At 43.5% G+C, this 17,071-nt stretch overlaps 1 protein-coding gene across 1 annotated transcript; it reads right to left on the bottom strand.

The window, feature by feature from the left end:
• Nucleotides 1–2,322: 2,322 nt before the first annotated feature.
• On the bottom strand, nt 2,323–17,069 carry QTRTD1 (queuine tRNA-ribosyltransferase domain containing 1; the record flags this gene model as incomplete). Its single annotated transcript, XM_009073965.1, has 8 exons — nt 2,323–2,580; nt 3,673–3,793; nt 6,002–6,153; nt 8,694–8,893; nt 9,800–10,009; nt 12,728–12,804; nt 15,112–15,167; nt 16,904–17,069. Coding segments are annotated over 8 exons (1,240 nt in total), but the record flags the coding sequence as incomplete, so codon positions are not given.
• Nucleotides 17,070–17,071: the final 2 nt, after the last annotated feature.

A 17,071-nucleotide genomic window follows, 5' to 3' on the forward strand; every position in this document is an offset into this window, starting at 1 on the left:
ACCCCTTCTCATCCAAACCTGCTTCCCTAAGAGGTCTGTGAGATGTTCAGACACACAAAGAGCTGCCAAACTGCCCTGCCTTCTCAGGGCATCCAGGTTGGGAGACAAACATTCTGCCCCACAGAGGTGGGACAGGACAAGGAAACTGTTCGATCACAACTAGGTCCCAAAGGGTACGAAGTGGCACTTCCCAAATTAGCAGTAAGCCTACCAACCTATGAAGTATGCAGGTCATGCAAGGAGGACACAACAGCTAGCATCCCTTTTCCTCTGCATCTTCACAGAACATCCCTGACTGACCACTTGGACACAAGCATCTTGTTACCTGACTGCTGGGCTGAGTCAGGCATTTTGGTGATTGTGTATATATAGAAGTGCCAGTGAATGAGATGTTTCAAAACCTATCTCCTCCCAAAAGGTTTTGCACTGACATTTACAGCACTGTAGAAACAGACACTGCAGAAACAAGCATTGCAAGGTGCCAGCACTACCGTGGTATCCTACATTCCTCTTGAAGGAGGCATAAATCATTCTTGTTTCATTAGAATTCCCTGCTCTTTAACTTAGGTGGACCTTCCACCTCACACTGTATATCCAGGACACCATCTCCAAGTTTCCCAGTGCTGCATCAACTTTAACAACCACAAGGCACTTCTTGGAGTGAAGATGATAATCCAGTGTTCTATGTTGTTTCTGTGGCTAAATCATTCTAATCTCTGTTTGAAGACAACAGTAGAGTAGAGCAACATTTACACCATCTCTTTAGGATCCTGTGGAACAGAAGTGTAGTTAGTGCAACAAGTGCAGTTAGTGCAACACAGCAAATAAGGCTGGAATGGCAGAAAGGATTCTGAAACCACTGTGCAGCTTCCCGAAGAGACAGGGATGCACAGGCAAGGGTGACAGGGAAGCTAAAAACTCCATAAACTTTACAGTAAAGTCATTCTGACGGGAGATATTAAAATCCTAAAACATTAAAGAAATAGTGAAGAGCAAATGACAGATTAATCCTTAATTGCTTTAAGGTCAGCAAGTGTAACTGTAGTATTTTCTTAAGCTTAGAGTTCTTATGGTATGGTACTACAGTTCTTACTGGGAAAGGGGGTGGGCAGGTGTCTCTAACACTTCCAGGTCTATTACATTATTTTGAAGCAAATTATTTGGAACCCTTCTCTGTAACAGGATCCCACTCCTACGTAAGTCTCTGTCCTCTATCAGGCTGCTAGGTCAAGTTTCCAGGAGACATCTTCTTGAGCTTGAGCCCTCTGGTATACCACCTCTGACACACATTGAGGAGTCAGTGTAACAGATAATATGTTTTTTTATTGTCACTTTGTAACATAAAATGAATAAATCCATGATTCCAAAGTAAAAACAAAACAACGAGTAAGAGGAATGTGACATAACCAAGTCATATTTTAGAACAAAGAGCCACAAGGATGTTTTCTAAAATGTCTTTTCCTGTGATAGATCTCTTCCACAGCTCCATCTCACACTGACATTTGTGCAGCCTGCTATGTGACCAGTGCTGGGGCAGCTGGAAAGAATGGTACATTCATTATCATCCACATGATAACATGGGAGTGGAATCTGGAAAAAAGGGTATGGAGTAAAAAACCCTCTAAAACAGGACACAGATTAAACATCTCTTCTTTCTGGCTCTAATGCAGCTGACTGGGACTACTGAGGCAGGGATTTTCAAGGCCAAGACAAGGTGCACAGCCTCCATCAGGCCCAGAGAACATTTTGCACTGCAGGCAGTCTGAGAGAGGAGTCCACATACAGTCCCTTGTGCCACTGAACACAGCAGCACTTCCAGTCAGTTCTTTTTAAGGACACAAATGCTGGCATGGCCACAAGGACAGTGTTAGACTGAGGTGGGATCACACCACTAGGCTTTTCTAGAAAAATAATTACAGTTGGGTAGAGAACAAGAGCCCCAAACAGCCCCAATGCAGGCAGCTGGATTAATTTTATGTTCTGCTTCTTCTTCAGTCACAAGTTCGGTAACTCTGTCCTTCCACATGGAAAACCAACAGTGAGTATGTGCAAACAAAGCAACGCACACTGGTCTTGTGAGCTGTCCAGGCTCTTCCATACACTAAGAATGTTCCAAGCCAATTAACCAAAGGAGGCATTTGAACAAGATCTTCCTTCCTTACCAGAAAGTGAGATCTTCTTCAAATGTCTCCTTCAGTTCCCTCCAGGAAGGAGGACATTTTACTACTGACAGGTCCAGATGACTCTGATGGCTGTCCACCTCACACAGCTCCTGTGGACAAGGACACAGCCTCCAACCTCCTCTATCCTCTCTGAACTCACTGGCCAAGCTTTGCATTTTCTAGGCCTTGAAGTGCCTGCCTGAAGACAAGCTCTTTCAGTTGATCCAGTTTATTGTCTCTTAAGGCATCCCGTATGGCACTGAAGAAACTGAAGTAGTGCTGGAAGTTGTGCATCATGAGCAGAACACCAGCCAACAGCTCATTGGTCACAAGGAGGTGATGGAGGTAGGCACGAGTATGCCTCTGACAACAGTAACAGGTGCATCCTTCCAGCAAAGGACCAAAATCATCTTGGTATCTAAGGAAGAAACAATGTTGGATAACATCAAAGGTTAGAAGATTCATTCAAGTGATAAAGAGTATCCAGTTACTACCTGGTCTTTTGCCTTGAAGCCCTGAGGTCTTGAATTCCGCTGCTGTAAGATTTGTTGACAACTAAGACCAGCACCACTGGCACAAAGGACTTCAAATATCATGGAGTGGGTTTGGTTGGAAGGGACCTTAAAGATATCTCCTTCCAACTCCCTGCCAATGGGCAGGGACACCTTCCACTAGACAAAGTTGCCCAAAGCTGCAAGCCTCATCATGCTAGAACCCACTACAGAGCCAAAAGGCTGCACATCTAAGTCAGAGCATAACTGACTGTATCACAGCTAATAGCAGAGAGGCCTTATCTGTGCCTTCCCTGACAGAAAAGCTGCAGTGCAAGACACCCTTTCTACCTATCACACAGCCTGTGAAGGAGGAAGCTACTAGAAACCTGGATTCACTGACTCCACCATCCACATAACATCATTCCCCTCTGTTCTGAGATGCACCATTCTCACAATGTGAAGACAGGATTGAACAAAGCAGCACAGTTGTCTGCTCAGACAGCCTAGAAACACCTGTGGCACAAAGAAGGAAGGACAGGTGGTAACAATGGCCAAAGTTTTTGTGAAGCACCCAGAAATGGCAGAATTGCTCTGCAGCTGCCCAAACTGAGTCAGAAAGTGGAGGGTGTCCATAGTTTAAATAAAATCTATTATCTCAGGATGACCCAAGTCAGATGTGGAGGACCAAAATGATCCTCAGGCAACCTTTGTCAACCTACAGTCTTTCAGCTGGGATATGGTTATGACCACAGTATGTCTGGTGGATACATGATCAGAAAATCCCTGTCTTTAGGTCAGGCAAAAGACAGGACTTTCAGACTTATACTGTCGCCTGATAACAAGCTAGAATGCTTGTCCAACACCCTCCACTAAATGTCCAGACGTACTATCTTCAACACATTCATGTTTTATGAAGTCTCCCATCCAGCTGCTGATCATAGGCAATCAAATACAGAGGACAAAAGCATCGTATTTAGTGATACAGCTGCAGGTACTCTCCTCACAAATTCATGTACCTTTTGTCCTTCAGAAATATCTCAAATGGTGTCATTTCTGGGTCAGCTTTAGAGATTTCATCCTGGTCTTCTTGAGCACCATTCTTCTCCAGGTCTTGGGCCCCATTTTGTGCTAAAATGGCTTAACATAAAAAGATAACAGCCTTTTATGAACAGAGAGCAGAGGAAGGGTAGCAACCTTACAGCAGGTATTTCTACTACTCTCTTCCCAGAGGAAAACTCCTGCCACTGGTAAGCAGCTAATTTTCTTTCATTGCCATCAGTTAGTTAACACAAATACACTTTTAGATGATTAAAGCAGCAAGAGACACATGAAAATTAATCTACTAAAACTAATGAAAAGTTAGAGCTGTAACAACAGTACAACTCTTTGCTGCTCTAATGAGCTGATTTCTTAAAAAAATGTCAAAGGTATTTCCAGTACGAACTGTGTGCTGAACAGAATGCAATCACCTGAGCAGATTGATTCTATTGAGATTTTGTTAGAGTAGACAGGCAACTCATCTGCATTCACTCACTCTACTTCCCATGCTGTCATCAGACTCAGGCATTTAGATTAATTTTTTTTTTTCCCCAAACAACTGGAATCCAAAGAGGCTGCTGGCACTAATTCACAAAATGTGGATTCCCCTTTTTAGCTTCTACCTTTAAAATAAAAAATCATCCCATAATTTTGTAGGTTTGTATTTTCAAGTTTATTCCAAAGAATGAGATGTATCTGGAAATATCAATATAACTGTTTGCACAATCCATGTCTACCAAGTTTAAAACAGACAGAGAACAAACACGCTGTCCTTACCCAGAATCTGATGATTTAAGAATAAGGCGAGACAAGATAAAGAACAACAAACAAAGTGAAAGGATAAAAAAATAGCAGCAAGCACAAAGAAACAAGATGTTCTGTTCAATTCAGCTAGGTTTGAATTATCCAGGCATGAAAAGCAACTAGGTTTCAGGAGAAAAAATGTAAAATGCTTTCCTGTATTAAAAACATGTAATAGGCCAAAACAAAACAGCTGCTTGAAACACATTTGATAGATGCCTTAATGGGTGATACACATGTTCCCATCTCACAGTGTAATGAGTTATGAACATCTCATTTTTGTCTTGATATGAACTGATGAATGCAATGACAGAGAGGAAAGCTGCTCAAAGAAATGCGAACCTTTTGACAACTAGAAAGAAAGACCTTCAAAAATATATTATTACAACAGACACATATTCTGTTAATTCTGGAGATCAAGTATCTTAGACCTCTACTTAATGGGTCCTGCCTTCACTGCTAATGGTAACAGAAAATTTGACAATGGTGCCAAACTAGAACTCTCTATTCAGTAGGTGTTTAAGAAATATTTGATCACATTTTGGCTAATCAGACATTCAGAGGCCTCAAGTTTTACTCAACAGGTTCCACACCAAAATATCCCACCTTCAAAAGCAACACTTGACAGTGTTTCTCCAGTGGTTATGGCACTGGTTTCAGGAGCAAAAAAGTCAAATACAGACTCCTTCAGTGCACGAACTAGGCTTGCCACAATGTAAAATCTTAGAATCATAGAATATTAAGGGACTGGAATGGACCTTAGATATCATCTAGTCCCAACCCCCCCTGCCATGGGTAGGGACATCTTCCACTAGACCAGGTTGCTCAAGGCCTTACCCAACCTGGCCTTGAACACTGCCAGGGTTGGGGCATCCACAACTTCTCTGGAAAACCTGTTTCAGCATCTCGCCATCCTTCTTTCTAACATCTAACCTACATTTCCCCTTTCAATTATGCCCATTACTCCTTGCCCTATCACTACAGTTCCTAACAAAGAATCCCTCTCCAGCTTCTCTGTAGGCCCTTCAGATACTGGAAGGCTGCTATGTGATCTCCACTCAACCTTCACGTCTCCAGGCTGAACAACCCTAACCTTCTCAGCCTGTCTTCATAGGGAAGGTGCTCTAGTCCTCTTATCACTTTGTGACCTTCTCTGGACTTGCTCCAATGGTTTTCCATCTTTCTTATGTTGAGGACACCAGAACTGTATGCAGTATTTCAGTGGGGTCTCAAAAGAGCAGAGGAGAGGGGAAGAATCAACTCTTCGACCTGCTGGCCACACTCCTTCTGACGCAGCCCAGGATTTGGTTGGCTTTTTGTGCTGCAAGTGCACATTGCTGGATCATGTTGAGCTTTTCATCAACCATCACACCCAAGTCCTCTGCAGGGCTGCACTCAATCACTTCTCTGCCCAGCCTATAGATTGTGCCTTGGCTCAGGTGGTGTAGGACCTTGTAATGTAAGACCTTGCAATGTAAAAATTGTAATGACCATCAAGAAGCCTACCTGCTGCTTCAGGATCTGGATGACAGTCATAACTGAAAACCAAGGCACAGCCTCGCTCCGTCACTTGGAAGGGAAAGAAGCTCTCAAAAATGTCCACTCCCCTTTCAATGCACTCAAGCACCTCATCTGGTTTGCCTACACCATGAATGATTCTGTAAGAGACAGACAAGAAGATGAATCCTCAATATTCTGAGAAGAAACAAGCAGGTACCTGGAGGAAAAGACCCTCAGGTCACACGCAGCACATGTTGCTTATCTCTGCAGCTGTTAACCAGAAGGCAAGTGGGCACAAGTCATCACTCAGAATCCTGTGTGCTTCCCTTTCCCCACCTCCAACTTATCCAGTACACAGCAGCCTTTTCATTATCTGCCATTTGGAAGACAGCATTAATGCCTCATTTACTGCGGAAAAACCTCATTCTGTTCATTATGTTTGAAGTGATTTGGTTTCTTTCACACACACATAAATACACTTAGATTCAAAACATCTGTGCCATAGAACAGATATTTTCCTTACTCATGGTTGTGCCCCAGGGAACTACCAATTTCCGGACACATGGACCCTTTTGCTTGGTAGCAGTTTAGAAGACAGTCTAAAAAGACTTGATCAAGAGCAGCAGAGACAGCAGTAGATGTCTGGTCAAAGATACAAGTCTTTCAGGTGACAGACAATCATATTGCACTTGAAAAACTGCCTGGAGGAGAATGCAATAATAAGAAATGCCATGAAAAAGAGAAAACTTCCTTCCTTTAGTCTTTCCTCCTCTTTACATTCTCCCTGCTCAAATGATTTACCCGAAAACCTGGGCGGTAACATCTCCTGAGACATGGCATTCAGAGCCAGGAAGAGCCAGGCTGGATTGCCATCAATGGTAATAGAGATCCTGCTGTCAGCCAAATTTAGCTGGCAGCTTTGCTGAGGGTGGGTGAAACAGGAGAGAGTAGAGCAGTGGCTGCTCTCCTGCAGGTGCATGGCTGGGCTGACAGCAGTAGAAGTTAATCTAGGGCAATGACCTAAACAGATAATTAGGCAAATACACAAGGGCTAATAAATGAAGTCACAAGGTACCATTTTTAGTCACTTTTCTAAGTACTCCAATTAAATTGATGAGCACAGAATAAGGATGAGAGAACTTTACAGCATGAGTGTTTCAGGCTCCCATGGCAGGGAGAAAATGATGCCCAAAAGTTAAAACAGTAGCTCTGCATATATGATCAAAGCCCTTGCTGAAACTATCTTTGCACAGGTAAGGACAAACATTTGTTCTTGCAAGGGTTCTGATGGTATTGGAAAGGAAAACAAATTTTACCAAGAGACTTCAGCACCTTTAGGTACATGAAAAGACTCTACATGGTTCACTTATAAAATCATTTCACCATCACACAAAAAGCAGTCACTTCTTGAGTTAAGCACAGGAAGTGTTTGTCTTCTAGAGAATTTCATATTGGGGTAGAACATAGCAGCAAAGCAACTTCTCCAGCCAGAATGGCAAGGGTGATTCAGGAACAAGGATTGTCTGAAATTCACTTGAGGTACTTACAAGAATCCCTGGGGCTAACCAGCTTTCTTCCTACAAAGAGGTCAGAAACACTTGTCTTAACCAGACAAGCAAACTATTTGATCGATGAGGCAGATACACTGGTAGCCACTAAGGTCAGCTGAGCAGATTGGACTCTAATGCTCCCAGGAGATCTTTTAAGTAGCTCAACCAGACAGGATGGCAACAACACAGCAAGCCTTCTAATTGTCAGGAAAATTCAAACTCCAGGCACCACTAAGCATGTCCAAGCCGCAACACCAGACCCATGCTTTTGCATTTAATTTCCTTTTGAACATCATTAGGTCAGAGCAATGCTCAGCTAGCAGAGGGAAACAGAACGACGATGGGGCCTCAGTCACTCTCTTTAGGAAATGGTGAAAAAAGGCACTCATTTCTGTTGCAGCTGTTCTTGTAAGAGCAACTCATGCAAAAGTCAGCAAGCTCAACCCAATGCTAAGAAACCCCTCCACTTCTGAACCACTAGCAAATATTAGCACCTATTTTTGGAAAGTCTCTAGTTATCATTGGTCATTTATAATAATAAAGAAAGCTGCCACCCCTGTCCAGTCTCTGGCATGGATCTGGTGGGCAAAACTAACAACTCAGGTACCCAATAAGCCCCACATTGTCCATGAAGAGAATACCATTGTTTATGGCCAGGCCATACCACCTCAGGTAGCCCACGGGCTCAGTGCCTCAGGTACTAGGTCAGAGATGGCTGCAGTAAGATCATGTAAGCACTGGCTGTTTCTGTCAGCATCCCTCTCTGCTGTCCTCCAGTTCAGACCAGAGAAAACTGAAAACCTGACAACTTTTCTGAGAAGAGGTTCCTTCAAAATAGATTATAACAACATTCTTGTTTGAACTGAACTTTAAGTAAACCATGGTCTCAGAGGCCCTGACATATCCTACCTGTAACTTTTCCTCAAAATGCAAAGACGATGAACGTGGAGAATACTCAAACCCACAGCGTGAGCACTGAAACAGGGGTTGAAGACTGCAGCCTGACAGTGGTAAAATTTATGCAGCCTGGCACATATAGAGCTGTGCAATACAGCGATTATTTCCTACAGGGATACTGCACAGCAGCTTGTAGATGTTCCTCCTAATAGGACAGATGGATTTCTTGGGATGTTGCCCAAACAACTTACCTTGGTTTATCCTCTGGCAGCTCTGCTGTGACAGAAGCTATCAGTTTCAACTTGGTCTCTTTGGCCATGGCACATCCCTGGAAGCCATCTAGCAGAAAGCCACCCACAGGCCGCTTGGCAGTCTCCCTGGCTGATCTGAGCCTCTCTTCCAAGACATCTCCGCCTTCAATTGCCCCAAACATTACACTTCCTTGTAGTTCCTGTCCCAGGAGAAAAAGTGTACTCTGACAAAGACATACAAGACATCTCACCACTCAGACTTCAGATGTCTGCTACTTAAGCACCACATTCCCAGGAACTTGCCAGAACCACAGTGTTCCTTCCCATGTAAGACTACTCCCCACACAACATTGTGAAGTCTCCATGTAAGGCAGAAATGGGATTACGAGAGACAAGATTCTGCTCCTTACCTTGACACTAACTCACTGAGAATTTTTATGCCATTCTTCCCACCTCCCTAAAGAAGGCAATAACCACACATCAACTTTATACATGGCTTTTCATGGATGACCCTCAGCAACACATGCACCAGGTCAGAATACAAAGTAGGTGCCACTATCCTGCCTGTCAGACACCAGATCTCACCATCAAGATACAAGTATCAGCTCCTGTCACCCATTTACCTTTGTAGTGCAGACTCAGTGTGTCTCCTTACACCAAAAGGGAGGGAAATTTCAAAGCTGCTAGAAGAAATAAATAGAACTGACTACTTCCATCAAGTCCTCCCTCACTTGGAACTGGGGAGACTTCAGAGCAAAAAGATGGATCTTCTCAGCCTGTATGAGAAAACCCTACTTTGCCCATGCATTTAGCATTAAGGTAAGTCAATTAAATGCACCACAGTCCAAAAATAAAAAAAAATAAATTAATAATTAGTTGTCCTCAACGAGCTAAGTCCTCCTCCTGGTGCAGGAAACAATTTATCGAAGGAAGGAAAACTCACTGTGCTACTGGTTATACCTCATCTAGGACTGTCACCTGGGTATTCTCTGATACACACACATGACATGATTTCCTACTAAATCACATCCTGGGACTGGCCCAGGATGCAGAACCGACCAAAAAGCAGCCGCAGTGGTGTTTCCTCAATATGTTGGGGGCCTTACTGGTGACTTTTCTTGCAGCTGAAGGCATGCATCCAGGAAGGAAAGCGACCTATCCACAGACTTCTTGGCTCTTTTTCTACCAACTTCCCCAGAAATGGTGTCTCCATCAGAGATGCACTGGAACCAGTCTGGCTGGATGGCCCGCTGTATATCCATGAACTTGGAAGCTGTCATTTCCATGCGTCCCGAGCTTCCCCACAGGGAGACTGTCTGTCAAGGAAGAATAGGGATGAATGTTAGTGGCAAAGATCAGAAGATCTTAAGGGTCAAAGGAGAGAAGTAATTTGCTTGGTGAAATATCAGATACTGGAATAATACCTCTTAGGTAAGTTTGCCTGGAGTGGATAATCAGCTGCACTTGGCACAAGTGACAGGAGATAAATGACTGAACTGGGGTTTCTGGGATACACTTTTTGGTGAAACCATCACACACAGCAGTGACTTCTCTACATGTCTGAAAGCCTCTGAGAAAGAGTAGCTGGCCTATCATCACACAACTTAATGGCAGAATTGGGAAAAAATTAAGATTGAATTCCCACCAGACTTAGGTTGTCATCTCCAAAAAACAGCAAAGGCTGCAATGGCATATACAGCTCACTAGTTTTCTGTACATAATGCAAACCCAAGAAACTATTTCCTCTTCCAAGCAGTTAATTCAAACCACACATGTGAATATACATGTATATATAAACCATACAGACACCCTGGGAAGAACACAAAAGGTTGTTAAGCAACTCAGTCTTAGAACTCCATGTTATTTTAGGTCCCAAATCCAGACACTTTAAGAAGGGATTGAAATACCAAGCACAAAAGCAATACACAGCTTTCAAACCAGGCCAAAGTAAGAAATGACAGGTGCTCATCAGGGCCTCACATACAGTCTTCTCAGTCTCTTCACATGCTTTCCATTCTCCGTGTGCACATGGGACTCCATCTTCCACCCCTACTCCATGCTACCCTCAATAGATTTTAAAGCAAGACAAAAGCACCTGCACAGAGATATTATATATCCTGAACATCACTGGGCTAGCACATGCCACAGTTCAATTCACTAAACATTCAGATTCACAAAAATGTTACTGCAACTACACATACTGGCACGTTTCAGCCTATTTTGCAGACTCTGTAATTAACCTGTGAGTGCAGCTTGGCTGTTGCTTTTTTTGTATTACTGTCAGACATAGTGACACTGATGCTCCAAAATTTTAAAGGGGTATTCAAGTAGGTTAAGTATTGGGCTTGAGACCTTTAGAAGTCAGCTCTTTTCATCTGCAATTCTGTTAAGAGCATTTTTAAATGAGGAAGGGTTTTCAGCTATCAGAAATAGCTTATAGCTTGGAGTGTTATGGGGACTTTTTGAGGCCTGAGGGTTTAAATACATTCTCCTAGCCTATGCCAGACAGACAGATTAAGCAGTGCAGTTCTCATGCATACTAATTTGCAAATTGAATTGAATCAGCTGATAAAAAAAAATAAAAATGAGCAGAACAATTTTTTTAGCTGGTCTCCACAAAAACAAAAAAGGATTTCACAGGTACACCACGTGTCTATTGTCTGTCCATTCATCTCTACTGATTACTTCTGGCCTCATGAGCCAATGTCACTAAATTTGAGTAACAAAGGCAGAAGTGTCCAAAACAATAATATTTTTGTAAATTTCCCACTAAAAAAAAAAAGGCAACTCCAAAAGGAGGAGATCCAAAATTAGTACCTGCAGAATAACTGGAACACAGCAGCTGCATGTTGTTCTCCAGCAGCATCAGTTGATCAGTTAGTACCTGCTGCATCTTATTGTGAGAGCATCAAGGAACAGCTGGTGAAGGCAGGCAAAGGAAAGTCAGAACTGTCTGAGCCAAAGGGCAGAGTTTAATCACATCTAGTTGCCTTCATTCTGCTTTCAGGAGAAAAAAAGAGCTGCTTTAATAAATAAAACAGCCATGCAGCTTAGAGAACCGAGCATTATCCCATGATTATTTAAATCCAGCCCTGGCATAGAATCCAGAGCTTTCTGTCCCATTGCTTTCAAAAAGCTTTCATAAGCATTTGTCAGCACAGATCCAGCTGCAGAAGGCCTTGCAGCAAGGTGACAAATATCTTCACCAGCTTATTAAAAAAAAAAAAAAGAAAATAAGCTGATTCAAACCTGCAACACTCACATTTTGATTGCTGCTATCACCTCATAGCTGCACAACAGTGGGACAAGCTTGCAGTAATTCCTTCCCTGCAAAGAGGCAGGACTCAGCCTGGATCCCAGCAGCAAATAATATACACTGATAGATGGTTTGCAGTAGTTATCCTCTGTCATTCAGTGACCTTTCACCAAATGCAACCATAGCCACACAGGCCTTGGGACTGACTGTATCTGAGCAGGTGCTAGGAGTGGCCTCTGCAGGACAAAGCTGTGACAGACAACAGGTATTGTGTGGATTGCACCGGGAATGTGTGTGGTTGTGGGATGGAACAGGCAAATGTCTGAAACACTGTGCACTCCTGGACTGCTGGGCCACCCTCCTGCAGAAATTCTAAGTTCTTCCCCTCTGTGGGCCTGTAGCAAACTGTAAACACACACACAGGGGTTCAGATTATCAGTGGCATCACTGTAAACCTGTACATCATATATGCTAAAACACAGGTATTTTCTTTTACTATCACATCAACACATGGTATCATGAAGTCAGAGCTCTCCTTTTTATCTGAACTGCCACTTAACTGCTCAGGAACTATTCAGGGAACATGCTGCCAAGTAAGAAGATGTACAGCTTTATTTACTTGGAGGTATGGGCACATAAATGACATTTCTCTTTGTGCAAAGGTTTATTTTTCTCATCTTGTGGCTGTCTGATCATACCCACACAGATGAAGGGAGGACTGGCAGCTTCCTTTTAGGAACTTTAAGTGAACCCATTCAAGTTTTTATCGCTACTGTACCTTGTTAGTGTTGTAGCCAGATGGACAGGGAGTGACTGGGTCATGAAGGGAGCAGTACAGCACAGCATCTGGCATACCTGGGAACAGGGAGACAGACACAGAGTAGAGTTTCATGAACAAAAGCATAGCTAATGCAAAGATGTGGCTTGTAAATCTGCAAAAGAGAACAGGGTATTATCCCACACACAAGTGCATCCATTCTGACAAATATTGTTCATTTGATCTCCCAGCACCACAGGCAGCAGACTTTTTTCTCAATTTTACTAGCTGCAGGGAGCAGAGTGCAGCATCAGGACAAATCATCAAATAACACCCTTTGGTTCTGCAGCTTACATAGCTCCTTTGAGATTCATTTATGGGTTTTTTTGATTAATACTTCACCTACTAAAATCTTCCAGACCCAACAGCTGACTCACTTGACCACTCAACTGATACACTGGAGATATCTGAAATTTGACACAGTCTAAACTGAGCAACAATCCCAAGCATAGAACTTTTAAGGACTGACAAAATACAGAACCATAGAATGGACTGGGTTGGAAAGGACCTTAAAGATCATGTGCCATGGGCAGGGACACCTTACACTGGACCAGGCTGTTCAAAACCCCATCTAGCCTGACCTTGAACACTTCCAGGGATGGGGCATCCACAACTTCTTTGGGCAACTTCTTCCAGTGCCTCACCACCCTCACATAAAAGAACAGAATAGTGAGAGAACATACCTGCTACATAAATAAGAAATTTATCATCCCTGCCAGGCTGGAGGTTCAAATGTCAGAAAGCTAGACAGTATGTCTCAATGACATACAATCTTCTTTTCACAGAGAGTCACTGAAATTGGTAAAGCGTCCAAGAATTTTCAGATAAAGAGATTTTTTTGATTTTCCTTGAAGGAATAAGTTGCCCCAAAGCAGTAAAAGTGTACTGAGTGCAAAAAGCCAAACCATAACTTTATATAATGAAATGCATGCCCCAAATTTTTATGTGCTTCTTAAAAATTAAAAGAAAAAATAAAATACAAGCATTAGGAACTCAAAATTTTTCCTTGCAAAGTCTGCTAGACTCCCCACACAAAGAACTGTCTGTGAATTACAGAAATTACAGACATGTCATCACTTTGACAGGATTTACCCCATACCCAATGTAGCCTGATACCCAGAAAAAGCATCCCAGAGAAACTTGCTGATTTGGCAGATCACCCTCCAGTTCTCTGAGCTGCCTCCCCAGACAAAAATACAGGCTGTAATACAGATATTCACACAAGAGGGCAACCCTGCATTCACTGTGCATTCAGGTTCCTTTGCCACGGGAGTTCCTGACAACAGTGATCTTGGCTGCACAGTGCTCGTGGCGAGGCCTTTACTGATGTGTTATGACAACCAGAGGGAAAACCCAGGATAGTCAGAAATGCAGGAACTGCTGCTTTACTCATTCTTATCACCAAGGTATTAAGATAAAGATTCCATACGGGAATTGCTCCAAGAGTGGAGTACAGGGACTGATGGACTTCACAAAAGCTTGGTGCAGTAGCTGGGGGATGTGGCAACACTGATTATTTTTCATATGACTATCCATAAGTTAAACCCAGTTTATTCTGAAAACTGACTCTTTAACATGGAAAAACGGGAACAGGGAACAAGTACAGTCCAAATGCTAAACTGACAGGAATAAAGAACAGGGGGAAAATGAGCTTCTCCACCTGCTGCTTTAGTTCCTCAGAGCTCTATGAATCCAATGTGGGTCCTTCCCCTAACATCTTCCCAGAACAGGAATAACACAGAGGCAGAAGTGTTCACCAGCTGGGACTGATTTGATGTGGAGTGCTTTCCCTGTTTGTTCTTCATGCTGCATAAAGACTTCCTGTTGGAAATCTTCAAATGAAACCAACACTTTTAAGGAAAGGAATAAAAAAAGCCAGCTTGAGCAGATGGACACTCTCAGGAAATGTGTTGGAACAGCTGTATGGGGAAGGCCCTTTTAATGAAAATTTCTAATTCACCTCATCAAAAGTCAGAAATGACACTTGGCAAGAATCACTTGCAGCAGTGACTGTGGGCTACATTAAAACCTCTCTCAGCCCTAGTCTCAACTCTTGGGCTAAGCCCACTCTAGTCAATGATGAAACCTACAAGGAGAAGGCTGGGTGCAGAAATAGAGAAAAAAAGCAAAACTACGTATTTTTGTAGCCTGATTGAAAGATTTTTGGCCATACTAGTAACAACATACTATTTCAAGTCTTCCTTAGTGCCACTTTGAGTGAGAAAATGCCTAAATGTGGTAAGCCTATACTTAATCTTTCTGCCTAATGTACTGCCTAAACATGCACTAGTGGGATCCACCTGCATTATCTCTACAGACATACAAGTAAAACACATGCACTTTACCTATAAATTTTGCAGCTCCTTCTTTATACTCTTCCAGGACATCATGGATTTCTGCCCTGCAATCCAGATACAGAAACACATTAACTAAGCAGAGAAAAAAGATTGGTGGTTTCATAACAAAGGCTTCTGTTGACATATTCATGCATTGTCTGAAACTGAACTGATATTTGCCATCCTGCTATCAGGCAGCAAAGCAGGGACAGATGGAACTAAATTCCAGAGACAAGGGGCTCAAAAATCAAAGCTCATAACTCAGGGTACTCACATTTCTGTGGCAAAAAGGCAGAGGTTTTACCTGCCCTGACCAGTGACCCTGACTTGCTGGAGAGCATAAAGGCACGCTCTGACTTTTTGAGTATCATCACCGATGTGCATTACAGTGGCACAAGATAGGGAGGGCTGAGCTTCTAACAAGCTTTATGTTAACCTTTCCTTTCAGTTGCCACTTACTGAACTAGCTTTGAGAGTTAACTGCTAGTCCAATCTTACCTTAAATGTTTCCAGGGATGTGGCATCTACCAACTCTCTGGGCAACCTGTTTTAGGGTTTCATCTGTTTTCACTGTAAAAGATTTCTTTCTTGCATCTAGTTTACCCTCTTATAGCCTACATTTGTTAACCCCTTGTGCTATTGCAACAGGCCCTGCTAAAAAGTCTGTCCCCACTTCTCGTCTGTGCCCTTTAGATACCACAAGGCTGCTATAAGCTCTCCCTGCAGCCTTCTCTTCAACAAGCCCAACTCTCTCAGCCTGTCCCCATCAGAGAGGCTCCATCCCTCTGATCATCTTCATGGCTTTCCTCTGGACTTGCTCCCACAGGTCCACGTCCTTCCTACACTGAGGACCCCCGAGCTGGACACGCCACTGCAGGTGGGTCCCACCAGAGCAGCGAGCGAGGACCACCTACCCTGAGGATCACCCACCCCTTGCCCTGCTGGCCAAGGTGGGAAGATGAGGTCAGTGCAATTAGCCTAAACACACTGCAATTCCACAGCCCTTCAGCGGTGATGCCGAGAAAAGGCTGGAAAAGAACTACCCCCAGACTTGTATCTCTGAGCAGCAGGTAAGAACTACCCCCAGACTTGTATCTCTGAGTAGCAGGTATTTGTTTACTCAGCGCTGGGCACAAGGGGGATCGCTCCACCAAACTTGTGCCACCAGAGACAAAAACTTCACGGTTTTTATACATTAAATGCTCATACATATTCAGTATTTCCAGGAATGGGGGGTTATTATTATAATTACTTCTCAGAAATCATTATGATACACTCCTCCCTCTCCTCCCTCCCGGCATCAGTCCCAAGGTCCTGGTGGTCGTTCGGTGGTCGTGAAGATGAATTGTCTCCTCCTCCTCAGTACCCTTTGGACACTCTTATCATGCAATTGTTTACACCTTTGTATAGTTTAGCATTCCTTGCTGACCTTGCCTCTATCTTGAACATTTTGTTTCTCCATTCCACACCTTATGTGATCTTAGTTTACCTCCTGCTGCCAAGGTTGGGGTCAAGTTAGTTCTACTGCCTTATAGATAAGGAGCATCGTTTCCCCCACCGAGCCAAAACAACACCATTAGCGAAGCTCCTTGCCTGTACTATGTAATCCTTGTTATTTTGCTAATTAAGCTGAAACAGTGCTACTAGCAAAGTTATTCTTTACGCTTTCAGCTTTAACTATTCGATCCTTGCTTTGAGCCTACTTTGAGCTGCCTTACCTTCACCTCTCCCTTAGATGGAAAACCCACACACAAGGGAACACCCCAACCCCAGCACAGGGGGAGAAACCCACGGTACTCACAGCGCGGGCAGGCTGAGCTGGGCCACAGCAGGAACCCCACGGATCTCCTGCAACGCCTCATGGGTGAGATGAGGAGCCGAACCGCTCCGTGTGTACAGCACACAACCCGGCACCGACAGCGCGACCGAACCGCTCGGACCCAGCCCCGACAGCGCACCCAGCCTCACT

The sequence above is a fragment of the Acanthisitta chloris genome, unplaced genomic scaffold (genome assembly GCF_000695815.1).
Source record: "Acanthisitta chloris isolate BGI_N310 unplaced genomic scaffold, ASM69581v1 scaffold15464, whole genome shotgun sequence".
NCBI lineage: Eukaryota > Metazoa > Chordata > Aves > Passeriformes > Acanthisittidae > Acanthisitta > Acanthisitta chloris.